This window comes from Ustilago hordei, assembly GCF_900519145.1.
Source record: "Ustilago hordei strain Uho2 genome assembly, contig: UHO2_contig_11, whole genome shotgun sequence".
NCBI classification, from domain to species: domain Eukaryota; kingdom Fungi; phylum Basidiomycota; class Ustilaginomycetes; order Ustilaginales; family Ustilaginaceae; genus Ustilago; species Ustilago hordei.
This window is the reverse complement of record NW_024545272.1, coordinates 461,577-476,547: the sequence shown is the minus strand read 5'-3', so window position 1 is coordinate 476,547 and position 14,971 is coordinate 461,577. Positions and strand designations below refer to the sequence as shown.

General features: G+C 50.4%; 3 protein-coding genes across 3 annotated transcripts; 1 reads left to right on the top strand and 2 right to left on the bottom strand.

Moving 5' to 3' along the window:
* Positions 1-71: 71 nt before the first annotated feature.
* Positions 72-2,228, bottom strand: UHO2_04979 (uncharacterized protein; the record flags this gene model as incomplete). Its single annotated transcript, XM_041557510.1, has 1 exon — positions 72-2,228. One exon carries the CDS (start codon positions 2,226-2,228, stop codon positions 72-74), a length of 2,157 nt encoding a protein of 718 aa, XP_041413444.1.
* A 7,477-nt stretch (positions 2,229-9,705) lies between these two features.
* UHO2_04978 (uncharacterized protein) lies at positions 9,706-10,866 on the top strand (the record flags this gene model as incomplete). Its single annotated transcript, XM_041557509.1, has 4 exons — positions 9,706-10,264; positions 10,347-10,465; positions 10,504-10,662; positions 10,732-10,866. 4 exons carry the CDS (start codon positions 9,706-9,708, stop codon positions 10,864-10,866), a joined length of 972 nt encoding a protein of 323 aa, XP_041413443.1.
* A 349-nt stretch (positions 10,867-11,215) lies between these two features.
* On the bottom strand, positions 11,216-13,348 carry UHO2_04977 (uncharacterized protein; the record flags this gene model as incomplete). The annotated part of the gene is made up of 6 exons (XM_041557508.1): positions 11,216-11,397; positions 11,492-11,516; positions 11,627-12,061; positions 12,266-12,487; positions 12,575-13,014; positions 13,150-13,348. The coding sequence occupies 6 exons, from the start codon at positions 13,346-13,348 to the stop codon at positions 11,216-11,218; spliced, it is 1,503 nt and encodes a 500-aa protein (XP_041413442.1).
* Between the last annotated feature and the right edge of the window lie 1,623 nt (positions 13,349-14,971).

Sequence of the window (14,971 nt, the reverse complement as noted above, 5' to 3'; positions counted from 1 at the left end):
GTGCGAATAGATATGCTTGATAAAACCAATAAGAAATGCTATGAATCAAATCCCCAAATCCTTAAACCAAATCAGAATTCAAGAGGATCATGAGTAGTAGCCTCGACAAGAGAATTTGGGTATGCATCGTTGGTCTTTGTTGGGCTACCATTGATCTGAAGCTGGAATCCGTTGGTTGGTGCGTTGGGTGGAGAACCTCTGGCGTTACCGCTGCTGCTACCCGAGGAGGTGGTGGTAGGGACACGCGATCGAACAGCAAAGTTGCGGAGATCGGATGAGCCAGGTGTGGGCGGTCCGCGGGGTTGACGAATCAAGTTCGGGTGAGTGGGTGAGGAGTTGTGGCTGGATGGTTCCCCACTGTTCTGGTTGGGGAGTGAGGGGGCTGGAGGAGCATCAAAGGGCGAAGCAAAGAGGTTCTGTAGTCCCGCTACCCCGCCTGTACCGCCGCTGCCGTTGGCTCGACGACCCATGGTCGACGAGTAACCATCTCGAAGATTCGAGTTGGATTTGCGTGCAGCAAGGCTTCCCGAGCCAATGCCAAGGTAGCCGTTGCTGCCACTGTAGGCTCCAGATCCGTCGCCTCGCTTCATGTCAGGAGCCGACTTCTTCATTCGCAGGCCGGCTCGACCTGTGGTAGCGGCACTGCCAGGACCCAGGAAACCACCAGCAGAACCAACGTCGAGACCTGTGGATCGATGGGTTCGACCAATGGTGGAGGCTTGTGAGCGAAGAGGACGAGGGCCAGTGTTGACCTCGTTCTTGGTCACGATGACGTATCGCTCACCACCCTCGCCCATTGAGTAGTGAAAGAGACCAAGTCTCTGTGCGACGAGATGAACAGTTCTGCGCTCGAGAGGAGTAAGGCTGCGAGAGAAGGAGAGCTCGTCACGCATACGGTCATCCTTGAAAAGGAGCACGCGCGAGTAGATCTCGAGCGTAGCTGCATCGTTGAGGTCGAGCTCCTCCTTCTTGCCTGCAGCACCTGCGCCGTTGGCAGCACCACCGCTGCTTGCGCCGACACCGGGGTTGCTGGTGGAAGATGAAGGTCCTGTAGGTCTCTCGACAGCAGCTGCAAGACGTTGCGACGATGGCATCTTCCTGAGTGAGTCTGCAGTGAGAGGAGCACGAACGCCTGCCTCAAAGCCTTGCTGCAGACCAGCATTTGGGTCGGCAAGGTAAGCGTCGGAGGCGCCAAGATGAGCATTGCTACCATTGTAGCCTGGCATGAGGTAGGCGTTGGCAGCATACTCGTCGTGCTGACGACGCAATTCGCGTTCCCTCTCCTTTTCGAGTTGCATACTCTGCATGCGTTTGATGGCCTTTTCCTTCTCGATGCGTTCCTTCTCGCCAGCCTGAAGCACCTTCTTGTACTCAACACGGAGCTTTCGTCCGCTGACATCGAATCCGTTGAGGGCAGCGACGACAGCGTCAGCCTCCTCAGCGCTGCGGAAGTTGGCAAAAGCAAGACCGCGGAAGACGCCTTGGTCCATGTGATAGTTGAATGCGTATGGCATGGGGATGCCGAGGTCCTCGATGATCTGAAGAAGTTGTTCCCTCGTGACGCTGAAGGGGATGTTCTTAAGAACGATGGCGGTCGGAATCACATCGTCGTCACCGCCGCTGGCTACACCGGGAGCCATACCGTCGAGCTGTTGGTAGTTCTGAAGCGGGCCACCCATGCCTTTGGGTGGTGAGGCACCAGCGGGAGGACCAAGGGAATCAGGGTCTTGAGTGCTCCACTGGGATGGGATAGCAGCACGGCTGGAGGCCTTGCGAACAGCGTTGTTGTTGTGAGAGCCAAAGTGGCTGGAGCTGATGCTAGAACCACCCATGCTGCCTGGAGCGAGGCTGTGTCCAAAGCTGCCAAAGGCACTGTTAGCAGCAAGACCAGCAGCAGAGCCGACGGAGCTGGTGAAGGTCTGACCAGCTGAGGAGGGGTTCGAGCTGGTGGTGTTGGGAGAAGAAGGGAAGAAGCGTTCAAAACGAGCAGCAGCACTTTGACCAAGAGAGCCGGGCGATTGAGCGTTGTTCAAGTAGCTAGGCTGGCCAGGCAAGTCGGAAGTGAGAATGGTGGGCGAACGAAGCGAGCCAGTGTTGGTCTGTCGAGGAGGAGTGGTATATGGCTGCTGCTGCTTCTGTTGTTGTTGCTGTTGCTTCGTGGGATCGTGCTGGGGATCGGTGAGGTTGAGACCTCGGAAGGCATGGTGGATCGAAGACTCGGTCGACATCATGGTCTTGATTTAAGCAGGGCAGGGTTCGCAGTCGGCGCTGTAGGAGTTAAGAGGTGAAAGGGTGGGTGGTATGCTAGCAAGTCCGTGTAGCACGTGAGAGAGGCTTGAGCAGCAAGTGAACCTCTTGCATGAAAGACCTAGCTTTGATAGGTCAGGAATGTAAAGCGTTTACTCGTGCGAGAGGTGTCCTGGATCGATCGAGAGCTGAAGGCGGGAAGGCCAAGATGAAAGCTGGCCGCAATTAGTCCTTTGCGAGTAGACAGGGGACTTGTATGAAGCTTGATGTAATCGTTAGAGGGTCCCAGATGTGTTGAGCGGGTGCTGATGTTGCATGTGCGTTGCGTGTCGTTACAGAGTCTTGAGGTAAGGAAAGAGCAAAAAGACGAAGTGCGAGTGTGGTGGGACGAAGAGACTACGTGGAAGAAGCGATGCAAGAAGTGGAAAGGGAAGAAGAAGAATGGGGTATGGTGGCGACGATGACAAAAGGGGCAAGAGGAGAAGATGAAGCAGGGATCTGTGATGTTCAGGGTCGTGCACAGTCAGGGGCAGGCCAAGTCATACACTCACACAGAGCAGAGCAGAAAGATGGAAGTCAGGTCTCAGGCGGAGAAAGAAGTTGAAAAATTGAAACAGAAAAATGAAGATAATAATAAAAAATAATAATAAAATAAAAAATAATAATATGTAATAATGATAATAATAATAATAACAATAAATGGACAGTCAGCGAGCGGAAAACGGCGTTCAGGGGTCCTCTACTGTAAAAAGGGGTCAAAGCTGGCGAAAGCGCTTGCAACAAGCGGTCCTTGCGTTGTGAAACAGCGAGTGTTGCTGCCAGCAAGCTGTTCAGGGCGCCGTCGCTGGTGTGACCAAGGAGTTGCCCGTTCCTGTGCCCCTTGCTCGTGCTATCGGTGACAAGGACATCTTGGCCAATGGTTTGCTCAACAACAGCGGCTCCGTCTCTGGTGTCCCCATCAGACGTGGTCAGGACCCTCTTACCTCGACTGTCCTTGACATGAGCAATGTCGTCCGTGACGACATCCTTGACCTCAAGACCCAGGCTGACAACGCTGCCGGTTCTTTCGTCAAGAACATGTACAGCAAACACGGTCAGATCGAGACCAAGCGTGCCTTGAACTTGCCCAGCTCGGGTCCCAATCCAAGGAGGCTATCGAAGATGCCAACGATGTGGTGCACTTTGTCGGCTTGCCTGTTCATGTTCCTGGCCTCAAGAGGATGGCAAACATCGTCAAGGACAGTGCTTAAGTCTCCTGTTAGCCCTCACTGACCATCATCGTCCTCTTGCCTGGCTCGTCATCAACAGCGCCCTTTTGGTGTCGAAGACGAGAGTTAAGTCTTGCCTGAAATGACCTGCTAGTCCACTTCACTAATCTCATCTAGACTCTGCCACGGTTTTCTGTGAGCATTCGAGTCGCCTCCCTCTTGGCTACATCAACTGTTGTGTTTCCGGTCTATCGTCACACCATGTCAGCGCCTCGTTGCTGCACCCACATTCCTTTCTGCTTCGCTAAATCTTGATCACTTTGCCTTGTCACTCTGTCTGCGAAGTTTTGTGCACAAACTATGACTGTGATTGTTGGAGTGGCCGAGCTCCTTCAACATCAGGACGTATCGAGGCGGAATGGAAGGAACCAAATCGCTGCTTGATAAGGTGTTCCTTCGAGAGATCCGAACAAGAAGCTGAAGCCCCTTCTCAAGCCATACTTCTGTTCCTCTTCAAGATCACGAACAGCTATCGGCTCTCCCGCATGCTGTTCATGCTGCTGGTTGTCACAGGGCCTGCGCAGAAGACCCTGGACAGGCAGTCTCAACAGTTGCAATTGCAGGGCATTGCAACTATCTCACATGTGTATGTTGTATCACTGCTAACAGACGCAATTGACACCTCCATCAATGCTATAGAACCTCAACCATAGGCAGCACCTCCACTGTGGTTCTGGCACCACAACCAGTACCATCATACAACTGTCAAAGCAGTGTGAACACTTGTGCCAAGACAGGCATTATCATACTGTCTTACCATACCTTGGTATAGCTGTATCATCACTCAATCCAAGTATTCAAGAACACCAAACATACCACATGTCAGAGGTCGCGCACCAGAAACCTGAAATCTGTAGTAGAAATACAACTACTACTGATCCTATCAAGATCTGTGGTAAAAGGCCGTTATTATTATTCTTGCTGAGATCTGCCTTAGAAGCCTTCTATGACTTTTTCTTGCTCAAATATGTGATAGATGTCATAGGGCCAGCACAGAGATCATAAGCAGCCATGCTGCGCAGCCACCGAAATGAGCTCGGTGCACCAAAAGTGGAACTGGTCTAGACCCAGGGGCTCCGACCAATCTCACCAAGAATGGTCAGACAGTGAGCTAGAGGGGGTATCAAAGTTTTTGCGTTTTTAAAAACCCGGGTTTTTTCAAGAGCGCATTTTTCAAAAAAACGCAAAAGCTTACATAAGCTCCGCAAAGGGAAAAAAAAAAAAAAAAAAAAAAAAAAAAAAAAAACTGTGTTTTCAAAAATGCAGCTCAGGAGGCATGTTTGTGAAAATGCGGTTTTTTTATCACTCCACATCTTCTCTCCTTTCCTCACTCTCATCACACTTTTGCTCACTCCCTCTTCCTTGTGCTCATTCAACATGACCTCCTCCACTGATGATTCTCGTGACATCTCTGCAGAGTTATTATGCCAGTCCACTACACAATCTGACAGGCACTCTCTCTTCTGCTGTTCAATACAACTCTTCTCACCACCATATGAAACATTACATTGAGTGCATTGTGTGAAGAGGAAAGCAAGATATAAGCAAGCAATGGGTGATAGTGACGAGAGCAGGACAAGTATCATATGCTCACTGTTAGGTTACATCTCTTATTGGCCGTATAATTTATGTTTCATATGATTACTGTTAGGTTACACCTCCTTTCGGCTGTATGATTCATGCTTCCTATGCTTACTTTTAGGTTACGTATTTTATCGGCCGTATTATTTCATTGCATTTTTGGAAACCTGCTTTTCCTTGGGGGGGGGTTCAAATTCCCTCCAAAAACACGCTCTCGAAAAAACCCGTGTTTTTAAAATCGCAAAAACTTTGATACCCCCTATTGAGAATGGTCGAGATGGTGGGTGTCATGGGCCTGAATGCTCAAGAAGCAGGAGGGTCACTGGTTCATATGGAAGGAGCACAGGTATTGGAGATCTAGTCGATACCAGTAGAGAGCATGGTCATAGTGCAGTCTCCATGGAGACCATGGACTCCTATGGACTCACATGCAAAGGAGGACCAGGCCCATGTGTGAGGAGGGCCAGGCACAGCCACGAAGAGGACCAAGCTCAAGGAGCATGCAGATGGTTACCACTCAGGGGCTTGAGAGGCAAGAGTCAAAGGAACCATCACCGGTCAAAGGAGAAGGAGCAGTGTATAGGGAACTGGCAAGTGTCATGGGCCTAGATGCTCAAGAAGCAGGTGGGCCACTGGTTCATATGGAAGGAGCACAGGTATCGAAGATCTAGTCGATACCAGTAGAGAGCATGGTCGTAGTGCAGTCTCCATGGAGACCATGGACTCCTATGGACTCACATGCAAAGGAGGACTGAGCCATATGCGAGGAGGGCCAGGCACAGCCACAAGGAGGACCAAGCTCAAGGAGCAGGCACAGCCACGAAGAGGACCAAGCTCAGATGGTTACCACTCAGGGGCTCGAGAGACAAGAGTCAAAGGAACTGTCACTGGTCAAAGGAGAAGAAGCAGTGTCGAAGGAGTTGACACCACTCAAGAGGCACAGGGGTGCCAAGCAGGAGAGGCCCCTGAGCAGTACTCGATGAAGAAGGTACTCTCTGGAGAGAGAGCAGGAGCAGCATCACTGGCGATGCTGTGAAGAGGTATATAACCATGCTTTCTCATCGTCATAGGCTGAGTGGATCCTCATCCACTCTACTCACCATACAACTAGTCAATACTTTAGAAACATAAGTACTCATTAGTTACAGTCAGCATAGCAGCAATCTATCAAGGTTGCTCCTCATTGTAGTGTGTGTGTTGTATCACCACTACCTGATGTCCGTAGGTGCCCCATAGCAGGTTAGCAGTCTGGATATAGATAGAACCGAAGGCAGTAGTCCACTGTGGTCTGGGGATCACTTCAAGCATCAAAGTCAACACACTGGACACTCGTGTTGATGCCACCAACCTTATCACCAACACCATCAACCTCATCATCATCAACACTCACACCAGACCTTGGTGTCATCATAACCGAAGCGTTGATATTGATCATGCCGAGCTACCCCTGAACGGAGTGTCCACAGAGGTCAGCCGAAACCTACGATAGTATATACAACGAATGCCACCTGCTGTCACTGCGCAACTTGATAGTCACCGATACCGAGACAATAGCTGTCGCACAGTTTGATAGTCACCGAGTATCTCGACAGACCGACCTGGGTTTCAGGCGCGAGACCCCTGACAGCAAGCAGGTCCTGAGGAGGAGGAGCAGTGTCAAAGGAGTTGTCACCACTCAGGAGGCACAGGGGTGCCAAACAAGCAGGATAGCAAGGAGGAGGAGCAGTGTCGAAGGAGTCGACACAGCTCAAGAGGCACAGGGGTGCCAAGCAAGCAGGAGAGGCCCCCTGAACAGTACTCGATGAAGAAGGTACCCTCTGGAGAGAAAGCAAGAGCAGCGTTGCTGGCGATGCTGTGAAGAGGTATATAACCATACTTTCTCATCATCAAAGGTCAAGTGGATCCTCATCCACTCTACACACATCATAACTAGTTATCACTTCAGCATAAGTATATATTAGTTTCAGTCAGCATAGCAGCAATCTATCAAGGTTGCTCCTCATTGTAGTGCATGTGTTGTATCTCCACTACCTGACATCCAAAGGTGACCCATAGCAGGTTAGCAGTCCAGATACAGATAGAACTGAAGGCAGTAGTCCACTGCAGTCCGGGGATCACCTCAAGCATCAGTCAACACACTGGACACTCGTGTTGACGCCACCAACCTTATCACCAACACCACCAACCTTATCACCAACACCACCAACCTTATCACCAACACCATCAACCTCATTATCATCGACATTCACCAACCTTATCACCAACACCATCAACCTCATCATCATCAACACTCACACTGTCATGGGCCTGGATGCTCAAGAAGCAGGAGGGTCACTGGTTCATATGGAAGGAGCACAGGTATCGAAGATCTAGTCGATACCAGTAGAGAGCATGGTCGTAGTGCAGTCTCCATGGAGACCATGGACTCCTATGGACTCACATGCAAAGGAGGACCGAGCCATATGCGAGGAGGGCCAAGCACAGCCACGAGGAGGACCAAGCTCAAGGAGCAGGCACAGCCACAAAGAGGACCAAGCTCAAGGAGCATGCAGATGGTTACCACTCAGGGGCTCGAGAAGAGCAGGGTCGACAGGTCCTGAGGAGGAGGAGCAGTGTCGAAGGAGTCAACATCACTCAGGAGGCACAAGGGTGCCAAACAAGCAGGGTAGCAAGGAGGAGGAGCAGTGTCGAAGGAGTTGACACAGTTCAAGAGGCACAGGGGTGCCAAGCAAGCAGGAGAGGCCCCCTGAACAGTACTCGATGAAGAAGGTACCCTCTGGAGAGAAAGCAAGAGCAGCGTTGCTGGCAATGCTGTGAAGAGGTATATAACCATGCTTTCTCATCATCATAGGTCGAGTGGATCCTCATCCACTCTACTCACCATACAACTAGTCAATACTTTAGAAACATAAGTACTCATTAGTTACAGTCAGCATAGCAGCAATCTATCAAGGTTGCTCCTCATTGTAGTGTGTGTGTTGTATCACCACTACCTGACGTCTGTAGGCGCCCCATAGCAGGTTAGCGGTCCGGATTGTCAGGGGTCACGCGCCTGAAACCTGAGATCGGTAGTTGTATCAATACTATTACTGATTCTGTCGAGTTATGCGACAGCGCTTGTGGTATTGCGATTCTTCATGAGATATGTAGTAGAGCCGTCTCTATTACTTCCCTCGCTCGAATCTGTAGTTGTGATGAGGCTATTGCAGATTTCGACTGACCACTGTTGGACACTCTGTTCAGAGGTAGCTCGGCACGATCAATAACTTATGCGAACTCACTGATGACACCAAAGGTCTGGTGTGAATATGGATTGGTGGTGTCAACACAAGTGTCCAGTGTGTCGACTATGCTTGAGGCGATCCCCGGACCGCAGTGGACGACTGCCTTCAGTTCTATTGTTATCTGGACTGCTGGTTGTTACAAACCGCCTTCGGACGTCAGGAAATGGTGATACAACACACGTGCTTTGGTGAGGAGCAATCTATTGATTGCAATTTATGCTGACTTGAAAACTAATGAGTACTTATGTTTCTAAAGTATTGACTAGTTGTATGGTGAGTAGAGTGGATGAGAATCCACTCGACCATTAGCAACGAGAAGGTGTGGCTTTTATACCTCTTCGCAGTGTCGCCTGCATCACTGCTTCTGCTCTCTCTCCAGAGAGTACCTTCTGCATTGAGTACCTCACAGGAGTCTCCAATGAGGCTCCTCCTCCTCGTTGCGCTGTCCATCTGTCTTTCCTGAGCTGTGCCGACTCCATCGACACTGCTTCTCCTCTTTATGTCTTCCTCACCGGTTTCTCTTACACTGCTCTCCTCCCTGGGACCAGCGACGGACCCCCTTTATTCCTATCTTGTGTGCCCCCGAGTGGTAACCAGCTGCATGCTCCTGAGCTAGGTCCCCTCTTGGCAGCGCTTGGTCCCACTACTTGCATGTGAAGCTTCACTGCACTATCATCCTTACCACTGATCTCCATGGAATCTGTGATAGGATCTTTCCTACTACTGATCCTGGCAGGATCTGCCATACCCTTTCTTCTATCACTGATCTCGGTGTAATCCATAGTACCATCATCTCTCATGCCAATCTTGTCATTGTAGTACTATCCTTCCTTTTGCCGATCTCAGTGAGATCTGTCATAGGACTGGCACTACTACCAATCTCAGTGAAGTCTGTCTCAAATCCCACGATCTGCCCAATCCCTTGATCCCTGTGCTCCCTTCATATGAATTTGACGGATCTTCTGGCCTCTGCACATCCATTCCCATGACATTACCCCCCTTATAAGAGCTGAGCTCCGTTGAGGCTAGCCTGTGTCATGTCTGTGTTCTGTTCTCCCCCCCCAAACACCCATCTTGGTCATTGCCATACACCTCTTTCGACAGCATGACCAATCTCCCATACCAAACCTGTTCGCGAGCAGCTGCGAACGCTCCTCCCCCTCCTCCTCGTCATCGTCAGATCATTGTCTGACTACGTCCTTGCGAGGACTCGGCTCCTGCAGCCAAGCCTCCTGCTTTGCACATGCCAGCCTGCCTGGTCAATCCTCTCGCTTCCCCAGCGGTTCCTGCTTCTCCACTGGAGCTGCTTTTCTTGGGGATGGATGATGACACTGTCGTCTCCGGACATTCAGGGTCCCCCCCCCCCTGCTCTCACTGTGCCTGCCCAGGCAGGCGAAGATTATTCCCCAGCATCACCTCCTCGTCCCAACCTTTATGAGGTGGATGCCCACGGGCCTCCTCGGGAGCTGACAACTCCCGAGCGCCAGGCACTCTGGGAGGCCGAGTTGGCACGAACACCAACTCCTCCTCCGATGGCTGACAAGGTCGTCGACTCGATCCTGGATGCCCCTCGACAGGGCACTCCCGTTTATCGGCTGGAGGTTCAGCCATTGACGCCCCCTCCTTGGTGGAGGAACTGTCAAACTCCTCCACCCCCTCCTCCCGATCACCACCTTCCAACAAATGGTGAGATCGCTGGTTGGGCCGAGAGATTCATCGTTGCCAACGTTGTGGCCCAGATCGCGGCCCAGCACTACCCCTTGGATTGGGATGTGCCTCATGGTTCGATCCCCGAGTGCTGCTTGCATTGCCTGGCCATGTTGCGCCTGACTGAAGGCTGCATGCCATGGCCTAGTTGGCAATGCCATCAGTGCTTCAACTTGGGTATTCCATGAGTTCCTCCCTTCCTCCCCATGTTTACCCTGGTCCAACTGATACTGACCCTCTTTTACTTTACTTCCTACAGTTGCTTTGCTTCCATGTTCACCAACCCATTTGGTGAGTGCAACTGAATTCCCTGTGCTTGTACGCACTGTTACCTCGCTGGGTTGGGTCACTGTGAGCGTGATATTCCTGCCCATCTGGGTATGGAATATCCTGGCGATGGGACCCCCAGCCTGCAGCCACGGGGCTCGCATCAGGCAGAGCAGGCCCACTTGACCATGGTGGGTGGAGATGGTCCAGGTCTTATTCGTTTGGAAGAGCGAACTTTCGACCCTGTCATGACTGGTGGTTGGGTGACCACAATGCGGGTGGTCTTCCATCTTTGCCGGCCAGGATTGGTAAGTTCTATTCTCTGGGTGCTCCAACTCTTTGTTGAGCATCATGACCAATTGTACTCTGAGCGCCAGCCTCATGAGTCAGTCACCGAGTCTGGCAGTCCTCCGGACCCTATTGATGAGTGGGTGGCCCCCACCGAGGAGGAGCTGGTGATTCATTCGTCTCTTGCTCCTCCTCCTCCTCCTTCCTCCTATGTCAACATGTAGCGACATGTCACATTCTGCAATATCAATGCCTCTTGTCCCTGAATGAGTCTGTGTCCTGACCCCTGTGGTGTCACTTATGAGCCTGGCTGTTGATTACCATGCTCTTGAACCCCTCCTCGTATGTTGAGAGTAGTATTTCAGATCCACTTCCTGAAATCTGCCATACCACTAGTACTGTGACAGATTTCCGCGTAGTCTGTAATAGCACCTCTACTCTCGCATTTTCCACTCAAATCTGCTCCAATTTCCTTCTTACCATGTAGTCTGTAATAGCGCCTATTCTGTCACAGATTTCGCTCAAATTGGTTCTAGCTCCCTTCTTACCGATTTCTCCTTTTCCTCATGCTTGCTAGTCTCGTCCCCCCGCCGATGCCTCATACTCCTGGATGAGGTCAGGGCAATTGAGATTCGACACTGGTTCCCAAGAGGCAGCCTCTTCTGGGTACCCTCTCCAGAGCACCTTATATTCGGTTGTCCTGTTGCATGAATGTTTGCCAATGAGTGCTTCGACTTCAAAATCGAGATCCTCCTCTGGTAGCAGTGGTATGATTGGTTGTTCCGACCGTTGAGCTAGGGAGCTCATTCTTGCTGGTTCAAGCAAGGACACATGAAACACATCATGTACTCTGAGGCTGGCTGGCAATGTGATCCTATATGCTCGTCAGCCCACCCTTTCCTGAACTGGGTAAGGTCCTGCAAACCTAGTGTCAAGTTTTGGCATTGGTTGTCTGGTTTTCCAGTTTTGGCAATTGATGTAAACCATATCGCCCACCTTAAACTCGATGTCTTTGTGTTTCCGGTTGTACTGTTCCACTGTGTGACATTGTGCTTCCCTAATCTGGTCCTGGAGGTACTTGCAGTGCTCTTTTCCATTGACTAAGAACTCGGAACGATCTGGGTCATTGACTCCCAGCCACTGAGGAATGTCAGGGTGAGCCTTCGGGTTCCAACCATAACAAGCGAAGAACGGTGAGACACTGATACTATTGTGGACTGTGTTGTTATACACAAACACTGCTGTCTTGAGCAGATCAGCCCAATCGTTCTGCTCATAGTTGCAATACATTCTCAAGTACTGCTCTACCACCTGGCTGACCCTCTCAGTTTGTCTGTCAGTCTGTGGGTGATAAGCTGTGCTGAGGGAGTGCTTAGCACCTATACCCTTAGTGAACACTTTCCATGCCTTTGAAATGAACTGTCTTCCTTGGTCGGAGACCATATGGTCTGGGTAACCAAAGTGTCAAACCATGTACCTCCAAAGTAGTACAGCAGTTTGTGTCACTGTGACTGTCTTATGAGTTGGTGCCAAGATGGCATACTTGGTCAGTCTATCGACAATGACCAGGATGGAATCAAACCCCTTTGACACTGGAAGGCCCTCAATGAAGTCCAATGATACTGAACCCCATGGTCTGTCTGGTGTGGCGAGCAGTTGGAGCAAGCCATATGGACGATGGCGAGGGGCTTTGTACCTAGCACATATGGGGCAGCTTGCAACATAGTCAGCAATCCAAGCTGTCATGTTGGGCCACCAATAGTGCCTCTGGGCCACTTTGATGGTGGCGTCTCGTCCCACATGACTGGCGGTGATACCATCGTGGCATTGGGTCATGACCATGAACTGTAGATGTTCAACAGAGAGGGATTGGCCATCCACTTCCTGAGCACTTCGTGACCAGTGGTCATTGGTTCATCCAGGCATTGTTACCTTCGGTATAACCAATCTTCCCCCACTATGCCATAAGCCATCTTTGGTCTCGAATGGCTTCTTGGCATGTATCTCCTGTAGCTCTGGATCCAAAGGCTGAAAGATCTTGGTCAGGTCCCTGAGTCCTTTTGTTGCTATGGTATCCATCGTGAGCATGGGAGCTGCCAATACAGACTCATTCTCTAAGTCTGTTGGTAAGACCGATTCTGCCGAAATCGGTAGTATTGTGCTTGTTATTACATTTTCTGCTGGAATCTGTCGTAACCCACTTCCTATTTCAATGCCAGATTCCACCTTTTCGAACACCCAAGAAGGCAGCAGTTGCCACACATTGTGTTCCTGTTCTTCACCGATTGGTTGCATGTCAATTCGTCTAGTGAGGGCATCAGGTTCGCCTCCCTTGTCTCCTGGGTGATACTGCAATATGAAGTCAAAATCTGCTAGTAGTACAGCCCATCAAGCTTGTCGTCCCATGATATGATGCTGTGACTTGAAGTATTTGAGCGCTTCATGATCTGTAAGGATGACCAACTGGCTCAGCAATCCTGCTAACATGTGTTGCCATTGAGTGAGACAAGCTACCACTGCTAGAAGTTCTTTATCATGAATTTCATAGTTCTTTTCAGCCGAGGACATCTTCCTGGAGTAGAATGCTACCGGATGCCAACATCCCTCGTGCTCTTGTTTGAGCACCCCAGCGATGGCGAAATCACTCGCATCTGTCTCCAGCCTCATGGGAAGGTGGTAATTAAAATGCCAAAGCACTCCAGCCATTGTGAACACTTGTATGAGCTTGTGAAAGGCTTGTTGAGCCTCTTCTGGTAGCTCAAACTTCTTGAAGCATTCCGTTGGTTTCACCAGTGATGTTAATGGCTTGGTGATTCATGCGAAGTGAGCTATGAATTGCTGGTAGAAGTTGGTGAAGCCAAGAAACCATTGGATGTCATGGATTGTCTCTGGCATTGGCCATTCCTTCACAGTTCGCACCTTCTCCAGGTCCATCTCAATCCCAGTGGGGTTGATGATGTACCCCAGGAATTCCACTGTGGTGATGTGGAATTCACATTTGGACAGCTTGGCAAAAAGTCAATTGCTCCATAATCACATGAGGACTTCTGTGACATGCTGTACATGTTCTTCCTCCATACTGCTGAAGATGAGGAAGTCATCTAAGTATACAACCACATAGACTCCAATGATGTCCCAAAAGATGTGATTGATGAAGGACTGGAAATGAGCTGGCGCATTCGCCAGGCTGAAAGGCATTACCAGGTACTCATAAAGTCCCAATTGTGTGCCAAATGCAGTCTTCCATTCATCTCCTTTTGCTATGTGAATGAGATTGTAAGCTGCTCGCAAGTCTAGTTTCATATAGACCTTTGCCTTCCGAAGTAGGAAAAGCTGCTCCTCGATGAGGGGCAACGGCGCCCGATTCTTGAGGGTGATCTCATTCAAGCTGCGATAGTCCATGCACAGTCTGAGACCTCCATCCTTCTTGGGTACAAAGAGCACTGGTGATCTCGCTGGGGTCTTTGAGGGCCGTATGAACCCCTTCGCTAGGTTCTCATCCAGGTACTTCCATAACTCAGCCATCTCCTTGGGTCCCTTGAGGTACAGCGGACCCTGGGGTGGCCTACTGTCCTCCATTAACTCAAGATGGAGGTCATGTTCAGTATGGTGGGGCAGCTTATTTGCTTCCACCTCATCAAACACATCCCGAAGATGTTGATATGGCACAGGTATCTCTTCCACCAATACCTCCTTATCAATCTCGACTTCCATTTCTATTCCCTTGTCGTCGCCGGTGGGTACAAAACCAAAAGCCAGGAGCGACAATGGTGGGAGGTCCAAGAGTATGACCTCGATGGGTCCATCTTCAAGAGCTGCCTGTATCAGACTTGCCACTGAAACGAATTCATTACCATGTATGGTTGGACATGTCGTTCCCTTGTCATAGGGGCCCGTTACTACCGAATTTGGCGAAATCGGTAATAAGTTGTCTTCTGTAGTGAGCTCCTTTTTTTGCTCGCTTGTTACAGCAGTTTTTGTCGAATTCTGTGATAGTTCTGCCACTATGATTGATTTCGTCGATTTCGTGTGTAAACTCTCAGCTACCACTTTCTCAGGGGGCCGCTTCGGGGGTCGCTCCTGTCCTTGGGGCCTGAACTCTAGTTGCCCCGTATCCCATCATATGGTTGGTTTGAGCCTTCTAAGTTCAGTGAACCCCAATATGAGGTCATAGTTGGCCATATCGGCTACCAATACATCGACTACACCTAAACTGTGGTCACCAATAGCAACCTGTATGCTTGCAGTGCTATTGATGATGAGTTGGTGTCCAGTGACACCATGGATCGATCTTGTTTTTGAGGGTTTTGTGGGTATTTGGTGCCTGCT